Source organism: Podarcis pityusensis, assembly GCF_964106645.2.
Source record: "Podarcis pityusensis genome assembly, chromosome: 3".
NCBI lineage: Eukaryota > Metazoa > Chordata > Lepidosauria > Squamata > Lacertidae > Podarcis > Podarcis pityusensis.
In genome coordinates this window covers 755,411-768,503 of record NC_138026.1, presented here as the reverse complement: position 1 = coordinate 768,503, position 13,093 = coordinate 755,411, and the positions used below count along the sequence as shown (strand labels likewise).

The following is a 13,093-nucleotide window of genomic DNA, read 5'->3' as shown; positions in this document are numbered from 1 at the left end:
AATTTTTTCCTCCCACCACTAGGTCTGTGTGCTGTTTGCTCCATTTGGTCTATGACATTTGGATGATCATCTTCATCAATTGATAGACTCCTACCTTCAGAAGCACTGTCTCCCTCCCCCACATTAGTCAGTTTAAAGCCCTCCTGATGAGGTTTCTGAGATTTTTGGCAAAAACATTTCTCCCAACCGTTTTGAGGTGCAGCCCATCGCTTGCCAGAAGTCCATCTTCAAGAAACTGCAGTCCGTGATCTAAGAATCCAAACCGTTCCTGTTTACACCATTTGCGAAGCCAGCTGTTCACTTCCACTATTTTTCCCTCTCTCCCTGGGCCACGTCGTTCAACTGGGAGGACAGATGAGATGACAATTTGTGCATTTAATTGCTTCAATTTCCTGCCCAGAGCCTCGTAGTCTCTTTTGATCTTCTGGAGGCTATTGCTTGCAGTGTCATTGGTTCCCACATGAACCAAGAGGAGGGGGTATTTGTCAGTGGGTTTTATGATTCCTTGCGGTCGTTCAGTTACATCTTGGATCTTAGCCCCGGGGAGACAGCACACTTCCCGAGACATCTTGTCAGGCCCACAGATCACTGCTTCTGTTCCCCTCAGTAGGGAATCCCCTATCACCACTACACGCCTCCTCTTAGGTTTGTTCGGGGTCCTTCCGTGAGCTGTCCGTTCCAAGGTCGCCTGCACATTCCCTGAGGACTGACTTTGCTGCTCGTCTTCATATACCTGATCGACTGTAATGAGGGAGAGATCCTCAAATGGAGTCTGCTCTTTGTCTTCCATGCTAGGGGAGAGGACCTCAAAGCGATTGTGTATTTCTAAACAATCAGAGAGAACCCTGGGCCTCCTACTTCTTTGAGTCACGCTTTTTATGATGGAGGACCGCTGTAGCCACCCCCAACGACACGTTCTCAAGATGGAGGGGGAGGGAACAGCTGCAGTCGCCTGCGGTTCCTGTGCAATGTTTGCCATCTTGCTGAAGGTTGCAGGCAGCTTTACCCGCAGCAATTGCATGTTGATTGCCCTCTTAGAAGACAAAGTCCTTTGAGGTACCAGGGCTGTCCCCTTAGCAAGGAGTTCACTACCTCCTGGTTCCGCCTGTCCAATTCCCCTCATATTGGGTGTTATTAATCATGATGGGCAAGAGCAGCGAGAATGCAGAATTTGCATTTGGATAGTGAGGTTCTCCTGACTGCCCAATTCCAGTTTTAGTGGCTTCAAACACCAAGCAGATTTTGTGTTACATGCCACCTATAACAACAATTTAATGGCAAGGATTATATGGGAGATAGAAGCTACTAAGTGAACTATACCAAAAATGCTACTTTGGTAAAATATCCCTGTACAGTACTTTGAAAGAGATAAAATACAAAGTGTATGTAACACTGTAGTTAACTTCAGTAACTCCACTATAAAAATTTATGAAAATTGACATGACCTTTTTAGTTGCCTCTGTTAATACTCAAATTGATAAATACGTTATTCTATAAAATTATAGGGTAGGTTAAAACTTGGTTTTATTTTTGTATAGTTTTTTAGTGTATATTAAATTATACATATTAAAGTTAACCCAGTGTCCATTTATTTCTCCTCCTCCTGTGCTTTAATTTGCTTACTCACAAAAACAGCTGCTCATCCCTCCTTTACTACAGTATTTTGCAATTTCCTTTTGGTATACAATTGTGAAATAGTTAAGCTTCCTTGCAGCTTCATGCACATGCAAATTACACGAGATTCCGCAGTGTGGTTTCTGACAATAGCTGTGCCCCCATGGGAAGTTGTGTTCTAATATATGCAATGTATTAAAAACATCTTCTCTTATATGAGCACAGAACCTCTGTTTTGTATGACAGTGGCTCTGAGGAGACTCTTGAGAGTCCCATGGACTGAAAGAAGATCAATCCTATCCATTCTTAAGGAAATCAGCCCTGAGTGCTCACTGGAAGGACAGATCCTGAAGCTGAGGCTCCAATACTTTGGCCCCCTCATGAGAAGAGAAGACTCCCTGGAAAAGACCCTGATGTTGGGAAAGATGGAGGGCACAAGGAGAAGGGGAAGACAGAGGATGAGATGGTTGGATAGTGTTCTCGAAGCTACCAACTTGAGTTTGACCAAACTGCGGGAGGCAGTAGAAGACAGGAGTGCCTGGCGTGCTCTGGTCCATGGGGGTCACGAAGAGTCGGACACGACTAAACAACAACTGCTATCAGTGTTGACATTCTATTGGCTTTTTCATAGTTCCATCTAAACCTCATAGAAGTTAGTAGACACATCCACTGTTCGTAAATTGGGAGTTCTACATCTAACTCAATTCCAGTTTCCTATGATCATAGATAAAAAGGTATTCTGCATGCCCTACAAGTATTTTCTTGATCATCTTATTAAACACAAAATGAATTTATTGAAGAATATAAAGCAAATAGCAATAGTTTGTGCTTTGAATATACAGCTGACACTGGAAAAAACTAACAGTTTGAAAACAGTTCATACGGGTGTTTATTATTCAACATAAAAAATGCTAAAATTAATGGTGGTAGTCTTTACATGTAGTTTTCCACAATTTCTATACCGTTTTTTTCAGCTCTTCATTCACTTCTTCCCAGATTTTCTTCTCAATTTCTAATGTATCATACTTTTTCAGCATATCAAATTCATTCCAAGGCATTTGCCATTTTTCTACTTTCGCTTTGTGTCTTTCATTAAGATACAAGTCAAAATTAATGCCCTGGATATTGAACTTTGGATGTTCCCAGCGTTTTGACCATGGTTTCGGTTTCATTCGGACTTTCATCTAGCATAATAGAAAGAAATGTATGTCAGATCATATATTTGATATTCAGTGAGTATTTTTCTTTCAGTTATATGTATTCAATGGACCAGGGATGAGGGTGATGCTGTGGTTTAAACCACCAAGCCTCTTGGGCTTGCTGATCGGAAGGTCGGTGGTTCAAATCCCTGTGACGGGGTGAGCCCCCGTTGCTCTGCCCAGTTCCTGCCAACCTAGCAGTTTGAAAGCATGCCAGTGCAAATAGATAAATAGGTACCACTGCGGTGGGAAGGTAAATGGCATTTCAATGCACTCTGGTTTCCATCACGGTGTTCCATTACACCAGAAGCGGTTTAGTCATGCTGGCCACATGACCGGGAAAGCTGTCTGCAGACAAATGCTGGCTCCATCAGCCTGAAGCGAGATGAGCGCTGCAACCCCATAGTTGCCTTTAACTGGAATTAACTGTCCAGGGGTCCTTTACCTTTTTTACTCTATGGACCTTTAATGACATCCCATTTATACCTGCTTGGCATAGCAATGCTGTATGCACGGATACTTCCAATGATCCCCTGGACTGCCCACTGGGTTTCTTTCTCAGTTTGGTGCCAGTTATGCTCAAATTCTTATGACATTTTAGCACTTAGCAATATTTTTTGGGAACTACGTTTTAGGTACAATTCCCATCTTTGCCCTAGCCATGTCAGTGTACATAAAATAACATCTTCTTTATTTTGCTATGGCCTACTTGAAGACCTGCAGGTGTTTATCATGGTTGCCTTCAATAACGGCTATAGCAGAATGGAGATGTAGAGGACAGAAACTAATTAAGGATAGTAGCAAAGACAGCAACTAAAAATATATATTATAGAACTGCCTACTGATAGCAATTAACCATAGAGCTCAACTGCAATATCCAAGCTTGATGACAAGGAGTTAAGAACCCTATACTTCAACTATTCTGCTGTGTTAGAACGCCAATCAACATCTAAAGGTAACCATTTCAGACTGCTCAGGAGTTCATTGGAGCTCTAATGTGCCATTGCTTGCTAGCAAGAAGAAAACACATCTTTTCTGCTAGGTTTGAGCTCTAAAGGAGCTAAGCCATCTCAAGTAATGTAATGACGAAAGGGCAGAAAGCCATTCCCATGGGGGCCTCTACCACTATCACAACACCAAAACAAATGAATAGTACAATGCGACAACTTCATATTACAAAATGATGTTTCAGAATAACTAGTTGCCAGTCACAAACACCAGTTATTCCTTGCTGCTACCTTGTTGACAGGAACTTCTTCCACAGCTGAAAGTGGGACAGCCTTCATGTTAACATCAACAGTGCTGTACTCTGGAAGGGCATCTCGTAAATACATCAGGTTATCATCCAATCTTTTCTCCAGTTTCAGAACCTTGATCTCTTGGATTAGAGGATTGTATAGTTCATAGCAAATTTCAATACCTTAAATGGAAAATTGATAAATACAGAAAACGACATTATAAAAATAGGTGACAGTACTCTCTTTGTTATGAACCAATTTTTGTTGGCAGAAGAATAAACAATATTTGGAGTTATACAACATTTGGGGGCTGGTAGAATGGAGGGACGTGGGTGGCGCTGTGGGTTAAACCACAGAGCCTAGGACTTGCCAAGCAGAAGGTCAGCGGTTCGAATCCCCGTGATGGGGTGAGCTCCCGTTGTTCAGTCCCTGCTCCTGCCAACCTAGCAGTTCAAAGCACGTCAAGTGCAAGTAGATAAATAGGTGGGAAGGTAAATGGCGTTTCCGTACGCAACTCTGGTTCGCCAGAAGCGGCTTAGTCATGCTGGCCACATGACCCGGAAGCTGTACGCCGGCTCCCTCGGCCAATAAAGTGAGATGAGCGCCGCAACCCCAGAGTCGGTCACGACTGGACCTAATGGTCAGGGGTCCCTTTACCTTTACCTTTAGAATGGAGAGTTAACTAGATTGTCAAGAATAAAAAGTGTTCCTAACACTTCAGGTAATAGAATGGATATGCAATACAATGCAGATTTTTTTAACTAAAAAATCCAGTGTTTTCCTGCATGCAACCTCATGCCAACTTAAGTAGTTCTTGGTAACATTATTTTAATTGTTTGAACCTGGCTTAAGGACATCCAACAGTTACCCTATATGGAATATATTTTCATCATATCCACATAATGTTATGAAAAGCCACTAAAGCCATTGCTGGGTTTCCAGCACTTCCCTCAGCTGGAAAACAATGAACATTAAAGTATGCACCCACCTTGTCCTTCTATTATATTGCGAAGTATGAAGGTTGCACCAAGTCCTTTTCCTGATCGCTGAATACAAAGTCCTACAAAAGTGCTGCTTTTCCCACTAGCATGGGGATCTGCGGCAGAAACAGAAAGTATACTTCCTGCAAGAAAAGAAACCATTTAAAGCCTAGACACTCAACAACAGAGGCAGAAAGGATAATAAAAACCAAACTTAGTTTTTAGTTCATTAACGAGCATGGCATTTATTATTATTTACCTTGGTACATGATTTGATATTAGGCAATAAAGATTAGTTCCATATAGCTTCTTTTGCATGTTGACTGTTTTTGGCATAATGGAATGGTTGCTTTGTAAACATTCAAATTATTGTTTCAATAGTACACACAATCATACAGCTCTACTGTGATGTGGAATGATGAGTGAGGCAAAGTTTTCTAATTTCTAAAGCTATCCTATAGCTTCCCTTTTCATCTTTTCCCCACTAAAATGTGCTCAGGAAAACAACAGGGACAAATACTCTGCACCATGCCAGGGGAGATGTATGTAATGTAATTAAGTGACCATTAATTATCCCCTTCCGGAAAATTCAAACTGACTGATAGTCTCAATGGCCAAGTACAGAATTCCACAAGACGCAACAGTTGTTTTGTTAAAATATTTGGGAATGTCTTTTAAATTGAAGATAAAATGGCATTGGTATTGAATTCATTATTTTTGGTAATATATCCAACACAATATTATGAAAGTTCCACTTTAGACATAACTGACCAACATAGAACTCCGGAATATTCATTACTTTTCTCCTCTGTATCATGTCGCTTCTTTCAAGGTAGAACTTGAAAGGATTTGTTCTCTGCCGAGGAGGGATGAATTCAGGACTCAAGAATCTGTCAGAAACATAAATAATGCAAATGGTAACTTGCTATTATAATACATAACAAATGAGACACAGCTGAACATAAAATTTAAAATTTGTTACCGTGTCTCTGTTGTTTGGGTTTTTGATTCATCAACAATGACTGGCTTGGGAGGTGGCTTAAATTTTGCTGGTTCTCCATCTTTAGACTTGAGGTGTCCAACCGAGAAAGAAAGGTTCCCTTTAACAGACAAATTTGGTTACAACGTGGCTGGAAATAAATCATTCAGCTTCCATGATCCTTTTTGCATTACAGCAAAACAGTCGTGTGCTACATCTTTTGTGCTACACTTTTTTAAAAAGAAAAGATCAATTTGATTGAATGGTGGGAGGAGAAAGCAGATTTGCAGTGTAAAATCAATCCACCTGTTGAGGAGATATCTGTGTTTAATCGCATTTGAGAAACATTTGGACTAGTAGTGATGGAAGGGCACAATGCTGGGTCAAAACACCAATTCACAAGGTTTCGGAAATACTTCAGTACCTACACCATAACAGGCAGAATAAATTATGTTATAGCTACATATGCCATGCTTGCAAGTATCATCCTGTATTTTAAACTGAGGCCTAAGAAGAAAACTCCAGCCATGACACAGAAATAAGATGGGTTGACATGTTGACACTGGACCATGCACGTAATATAACTAGTAGAAGTTGATGTACACTTCAATATATCATGAACAATGATGAAGTTTGTCATCTGTACACATTGCCACTCTGTTCTACATACAGTGGTACCTCTGGATGCGAATGGGATCCATTCCAGAGCCCCGTTCGCATCCTGAGCAGAACGCAACCCGCGTCTGCGTGTGTCGCGATGCACCGCTTCTATGCATGTGCATGACGTCATTTTGAGCGTCTGTGCATGCGGCGAAACCCAGAAGTAACCCATTCCGTTACTTCCGGGTCGCCGCGGGGCACAACCTGAAAACACTCAACCTGAAGTGTCTTTAACCCGAGGTATGACTGTATAAACAACATGAAGAGTTCTAGTGTGCACAATTCAATTAGGGAGCCCTTTCAATCTGTGCTGAGAAATTATGGATACATCCTCAGGTATGACTGTATCTCTAGGATAAATGTTATTCTGAATTCTGTTCCAAAAGCAAATTGTAGCTTTCATTACAAAAAAAGAAAAAGAAAAGATCAATTTGAGTTGTGCTTAAGTTTGCCTGGGATTGCATATAGACGAGGGTCACATTCACACCCTATGCTTAAGCCACCATGATACGCCCCCCCTCCAGAATTCTGGCAGCTGTAGTTAAGGGGGGGTGAGAGCTGTTAAGAGGCCCCCGTTTTCCTCGCAGAGTCACAACAATTCCCAGTTTCCAAGGGGGGAACTCTCAGCATCCTTAACCAAGTACAGTTCCCAGAGTGACCGGCGGCGGCGGCGGCGGCGGGGGAGGCCGAGGTGCTTAAAGCGCCGCTGTCGCCCCCCGAGCCCCCGGGCACGTGGCCGAGGCGTCGGCAGCGGCTCCTTCAGCAACTTCTTTGAAGCGACCCTCGAGAATTTCCTGGCCCCTTCGGGCTTTGTGAGCAGAACCCCTTTTATCCTCCCCCCCCCCGCCACTTACTGCATCGCAGGCCGAGCAGAGGCGGGAGCCTCCCGCGAGCGGCTGCCATGACAGCTGCGGGCAAGCACTTTCGCCAGCAGCAGGAGCGGCGCATGCGCTGCGCGCGGCAACGGCAGCCTGAGAGGGAGAAATCTTGATCCAAACGCGAGCCCCCGCGCGCTGCGCCTGGCCGGCCTTGCTCGGCGCCGAGAGCGAACACAGAGCTATTCGTTCGCGAAGAGACGCGCCTCTGCCGCCTTCGTCTCGTTGCCGAGTTCGGCTGTCGCGCTTTTCTCTCGGGCGGGACGGAGCATCGCGGCCCGAGGAATCGCCACTGGGAGGGAGCCCAGCAAAACACACTCGGAACAGCGGGCAGCAACTCAGGTCCTTTTTCTCTGCTGTTTTTATGGCGTTTCCTTTATTTGTTACATTTCTGTACCGCCCTCGCCCGAGGAGCGCAAGGCGGGTTGCGATAGGAAACACAAAAACGCGCCACCTCCGAACAAACGAAACCGGGCGGCGGAGCCTGGAATCTCGGCGAGGGGGGCCTTTTCGCCCCGCGGGAGCCGGCCTTGCTTAGCTGGGCGCCCCAGTATTTTACCCAAGGCGCCCGCGTCCGACCCAGCGGGATCAGCCTGCTCCCCCCCCCCCGGCAGACCTCCCGCTCCGCCCAGCGGGCAGGGGGGCCTGGAGCAGATCCGCCAGCCTCGCCTGTCGCCCCCTGATCCCAGAGCCACTAAGGACCCGACTATCCGGTTCCACGAAATGGGCCCGTTCCCTCGCCCTGCGCGCACGCGCCCCCGGGGGAGCAGACAGGTCTGAGGCTGTGAGGCGAGGCGGGGGCGGTTCTCGGCGCCGCCGTCTCGGGCCAAGGAGGCTTGCCAGGGCGCAGCCGGGAGAGCTCGGCCTTGGCGGCAGGTGCTTGAGGGGAGCCTTCCGAAGCGGGCTCCGAGCCCCGGCTCCGCCGCCCCCGGCCGGCCCTGGCCAGGCTCCGCTCCCTCCCTCCCTCCCTGGGCTGCCCTCCCGCCATCTTCGGAGTTTTGACGCAGCCCTCACCGCAGCCAGAGGAGGAGCGACCGGGCCAGGAAGGGGAGGCAGGAGGCCGCGCTCTCGCTCGGAGCAGGCGAAGGAGGAAGAGGAGCCAGCGAGCGAGCGAGCGCAACAGGTAGGCGCCGGCTGCGCGCCCGCCCGCCCAGGCCTCTGCCTCTCGCTGGCTGCAGCAGGCCGCCTTTCGGGGCGCCGGCCAAGGGCCCCTCCGAGGGCCGAGCGCCTCCCCGTCTTGCGCGGCCTCCCTTGGCCGCCGGTGCCTTCGCTTGGGCCGCCGCTCTCCGGCCCCCGGGCGCTTGGGGCAGCTGGAAGCATCGGCCTGGCCCCCGAAGGCCTTTCTCGCGCTTCGTATTGAGGTGCCCTTTTCTGTCGTGTTCGAGAGCGGCGCGGCACAAAAGGTACCTCAGTTTAAATGCGGTTAAAATGGGTCGGAGGTCCCTGTGAGATAAAGGACGGGGAACGACGGTAGGAAGAGCATATTCTGGTCGCCCGCTTCCCACATGTGTGGAACCGCGGCCCTGTTCATTCCGGCATCTTTCCTCGGGTGGCAATGAGACGAGGGAACAAGGCAAGGAAACAGGCATTTATATTTTCAAAGAAGCAGTAAGTTTCTTTTATTTATTGAGATTAAGCCTCATTTTAAAAATGTATAGACTGGAAAGTATCGTCGAACATAAAGGGAGGCATGCATAAGGATTCTGAAAGTCAATTATTGGAAGTCCTTGCCAAACCAGATCATCAGAATTATATTCTATTTTTTAAAAAATGGAAACCACCATGGTGGTAGTAACAGAAAATGAGATTTGCCAGGAGTAGAATGACTGTATCCTATTGATCATGATGATCAACAGTAGCTGAAGGTGTGGTGCATATTAGGGAAGATCTTTAAGAGTTAAATTTGTATTTTTGCAATCATGGGGATGTTTTTTGATGTAGAGCTCACACCTTTTCTACAGGTGATTATGAACAATATGGGGAAGAAGTTGTGGTTCTGAGTTTACACTTGGATATAATGGTTTGTGGTGCACAGAGCCTGTCTTGTCAGTGTTCAGAATGCAATCCAGGGCTTTTTTTTCATCCAGAACTTGCCAGAACTCAGTTCCAGCACCTCTCAGGTGGCCACCATTGTCATTATAAGAAAACTATGGATTTGTTGTGAGTTCCAGCACTACTTTTTCTAGAAAAAGAACACTGGCAATAACATTTTAAAATTGTAAGGATGCAGAAATACAGTAAAGATGGGACAAAAAGGTTCTCCCCCCTCCCCAGCTGTCATTTCAGTGTCAGTGATTGGTTATTTCAGTGTCACCTGCAACCGAAAGGTCTGGAAACTTTATTTTTGAAACATGAAAGACAACATTACAGTACTAATATTCAAAGTTCCTTATGACTTGCATGTCATAGGTTTCCCAACAAAGGGGGAATGTGTCTGTTTCCCTCAAAAATGAATAGTAAATCATTCAACCCCCCCCTCCATGAATAGAACAACCTTAACAGGCATAATGAGAATTAGCATTTTGCAAATCTTCCAGATTTTACAGCTGAAACACGATTTGTACTAATCATACAATACTATTTTGGCTTTTGCATTTTGTGTAATCGTACTTAACTGTATTCTTCGTATAAGATGCTATTCTTCGATGAGAACAGATATAAAGATCAATAAAAGGTCATATTTAAACATAATAAAATGAAGGAAATGGTGAGGGTGATCTTATGATCTCGCCACATCAGAGTTGTACCTAATAGTAAAGCCAACTGCATAGGCGCTGTAGAAACTATAATTAACCCATCAGTAATCAGCAAACGTCCACAGTATTCCTGGTTACTACAGCACCACCCACCAATCATGGCATGCACACCTGAGCATGCTGCAACAACAATAGCTATGTAACAGAAGCTGCAATCCACGCTCTTTTGTCTCCGGCATGATGGTTGCAGAGTATGAATCCAAAACATGAGTTTTGCCTTGATTCCACATTTTCCCATGGTGGGATTTAAATGAAATCCTATTTCAGTGCTTTTCTATTGACCTACCAAGGAAGACATGGGCTTGTTTCCAATGAGTGTGCAGTTGTGGTACCCCTTGTTGATTCGTTGTCATGGTGTCTTGCTACCCCTGCACAGTGGTGTTATGGGGCTCATAGACCTTGAGGTTGTATTTATCTAATTTTGAGACCTGCTAAGGAACAGATGATTGTTATTATGTCCTGATATGTAAAACCACAGAATTCAAAGAAGGTGTACTTTCTTTTCCCCATGACTGTGTACTCATGGTGGACTCACTGAAATAATCCTGTCCCGTCTATTAATTTCATTGGTTTACTCTGAGTATGACTAACATTGGATAACATGGAAACTAAAAACAGGATAGGAAGAGAGTTCTGCTGTCTAAACTTTCCTGATACAGTACTTTTGAGAGGCAGACCCACATAGAATATGTTACACTTGGTCAGTTTGAATTGACCAGGGCAGGGGTCGGCAAGCTTTACCTTGCCTGGGCCAGTTCACTCCAGCGGAGATCCCTCCACGGGCCGGATTGCTCATGTTCCCGTGATTTCCGGCATCTGCGCATGTGCAGATGCGATTTCCAGCGCCACAGAAGCGAGCCCCCGGACCACGCTGTGCCGGTTTAGCGCAGTGTGTGGGGACTCACCGAGAGGGCAGCTCAGTTCGTGGGCCAGTTAAAACAACCCCCATGGGCTGTTTGTGGCCCATGGGCCTTAGGTTGCCTACCCCTGGACCAGGGCATCTGTGGTAGTGATCAAATCTGCTTTAACAAGCCAAAGTTCTGCTTGCTACAGTTGCCATGTGAGGATCTGGCACCAAGGACAGACCCACAAGGATTCCTAAGCTGTGGACCTTATCTATCACTCCTCCCTATTCAGCTGTCCTACTGACCAGTCACCTGCCTGTCTTGCCAAAGTTAAGCTTCCATTTTATTAGCTCACATCCAGTCCATTATTGCACTCAAAACACCACTTCAAAACATCCAGAGTTTCCTCAATATGAAATTAAAAAGAGAGAAAGTTGGCTATCATCCACATATTGCTGAAAACTAATTCCCAAAGCTACTCCCCGTAGTTTTAAGATTTTAAGAAGCATAACAGAATCATAGAATTGTAGAGCTGAAAGGAATCCCGAAGGTCATCACTTCCAATCCCTTGCACTGCAGAAATTACAGCTAAACATTCAGATGGCCATCCAACCTCTGCTTCAACACCTCCAACGAAGGAGAGGCCATCACATTCCAAAGTAGTCTGTTCAACTGTTAAACAGCTCTTACTGTCAGAAGTTCTCCCTAATGTTGAGTCGGAATATCTTTTCTTGTAACCTGAATCCATTGGTTTGGGTCCTACGGAGAAAACAAGCTTGCTCCATCTTCCATGTGACCGACCTTTAAATCAGGCTTCCTCAAACTCGGCCCTCCAGATGTTTTTGGCCTACAACTCACATGATCCCTAGCTAGCAGGACCAGTGTTCAGGGATGATGGGAATTGTAGTCTCAAAACATCTGGAGGGCTGAGTTTGAGGAAGCCTGCATTAGATATTGGAAGATGGCTTTCATGTCACCTCTTAGCCTTCTCTTCTCTGGGCTAAATATGCCCAACTCCCCCAACTGAGTCCGATCCTCATAAGGCTTGGTTTCCAGACCCTTGGCCATCATGGTCTAACTCCTCTGTGCACATTCTAGCTTGTCCACATTGTTCTTAAACAGTGGTGCCCTGAACTGGACACAGGACTCCAGGTGGAATTACAGTGGTACCTCAGGTTAAGTACTTAATTCGTTCTGGAGGTCCGTACTTAACCTGAAACTGTTCTTAACCTGAAGCACAATTTTAACTAATGGGGCCTCCCGCTGCCACCGCATCGCCGGAGCCCGATTTCTGTTCTCATCCTGAAGCAAAGTTCTTAACCTGAAGCACTATTTCTGGGTTAGCGGAGTCTGTAACCTGAAGCGTATGTAACCTGAAGCGTATGTAATCTGAGGTACCACTGAATAGGGGTGGTACTATGACTTCCCTTGAGCTGGACACAGTGCTTATGTTGATGCAGCCCAGAAAAACATTGTTGATTTGTGCTATGTCTGCCGGGTGTCGGTAACCTGGGCCAGTTCTTTGGTTACCTCTCCACCAACTGCAACATTGTCCTGGTAGCCCACAAATGGCAATGATGAGAGGATATATGAAGCCTGTGGTATCTTGTGACTCTCTTGGCCAGAGAAGCTGTAGTCATTCAGTCAATGAGATAGCTCAGGATGAGAAGCACCACTGAGGGTCTGAAAGATCATGGTGTCGCCATTTAATGTTCCCGTGTGATTCAGTTATTGGTATATTTCTTATGTACATCACTTGGTGTTTTAGTACTGTAGCTTCTATATGTCTCAAGAGATTTGACCCTCTTAATCTATTATTGTTCCAATTGAATTAATCCTTTCAATTTTTCCCTAATAATGTTCTCTTCCGAATCGAGGGGTGTGTGTGTGTAATTTCTTGCCTGTGTGTTCTCTCTTTTAGTAGATGCAAAGTATTATGTTGGATGA

At 45.5% G+C, this 13,093-nt stretch overlaps 2 protein-coding genes and 1 pseudogene across 9 annotated transcripts in view; 2 read left to right on the top strand and 1 right to left on the bottom strand.

Moving 5' to 3' along the window:
• Positions 1-2,485: 2,485 nt before the first annotated feature.
• Positions 2,486-7,655, bottom strand: MRPL19 (mitochondrial ribosomal protein L19). Its single transcript, XM_080997512.1, has 6 exons — positions 7,525-7,655; positions 6,014-6,131; positions 5,803-5,921; positions 5,040-5,174; positions 4,052-4,233; positions 2,486-2,798 (listed from the first exon to the last, which is right to left on the bottom strand). Exons 1-6 carry the CDS (start codon positions 7,616-7,618, stop codon positions 2,571-2,573), a joined length of 876 nt encoding a protein of 291 aa, XP_080853638.1. The 5' UTR covers positions 7,619-7,655; the 3' UTR covers positions 2,486-2,570.
• Positions 6,126-6,637, top strand: LOC308472517 (ATP synthase membrane subunit K, mitochondrial pseudogene; annotated as a pseudogene). The gene has a single exon. The product of its transcript is annotated as an ATP synthase membrane subunit K, mitochondrial pseudogene (transcript).
• A 91-nt stretch (positions 7,656-7,746) lies between the features above and the next one.
• Positions 7,747-13,093, top strand: part of ITSN2 (intersectin 2) — a 76,289-nt gene continuing 70,942 nt past the window's right edge. Inside the window, exon 1 of one of the 7 annotated variants that reach the window (XM_080997338.1) lies at positions 7,747-7,887. The gene's annotated coding sequence lies outside the window, so the exon portion shown is untranslated. The other 6 variants (XM_080997342.1, XM_080997337.1, XM_080997341.1 and 3 more) reach the window with 6 other exon arrangements.

Coding starts and splice junctions, on each gene's coding strand:
- MRPL19 (XM_080997512.1), bottom strand. CDS start 7,618: ATGCGCCGCTCCTGCTGCTGGCGAAAGTGCTTGCCCGCAGCTGTCATG. Junction 5,175..5,802: donor TATTCCGGAGTTCTATGTTG/GTCAGTTATGTC, acceptor CTTTTCTTGCAG/GAAGTATACTTTCTGTTTCT. Junction 2,799..4,051: donor AAGAAGTTCCTGTCAACAAG/GTAGCAGCAAGG, acceptor CTATTATGCTAG/ATGAAAGTCCGAATGAAACC.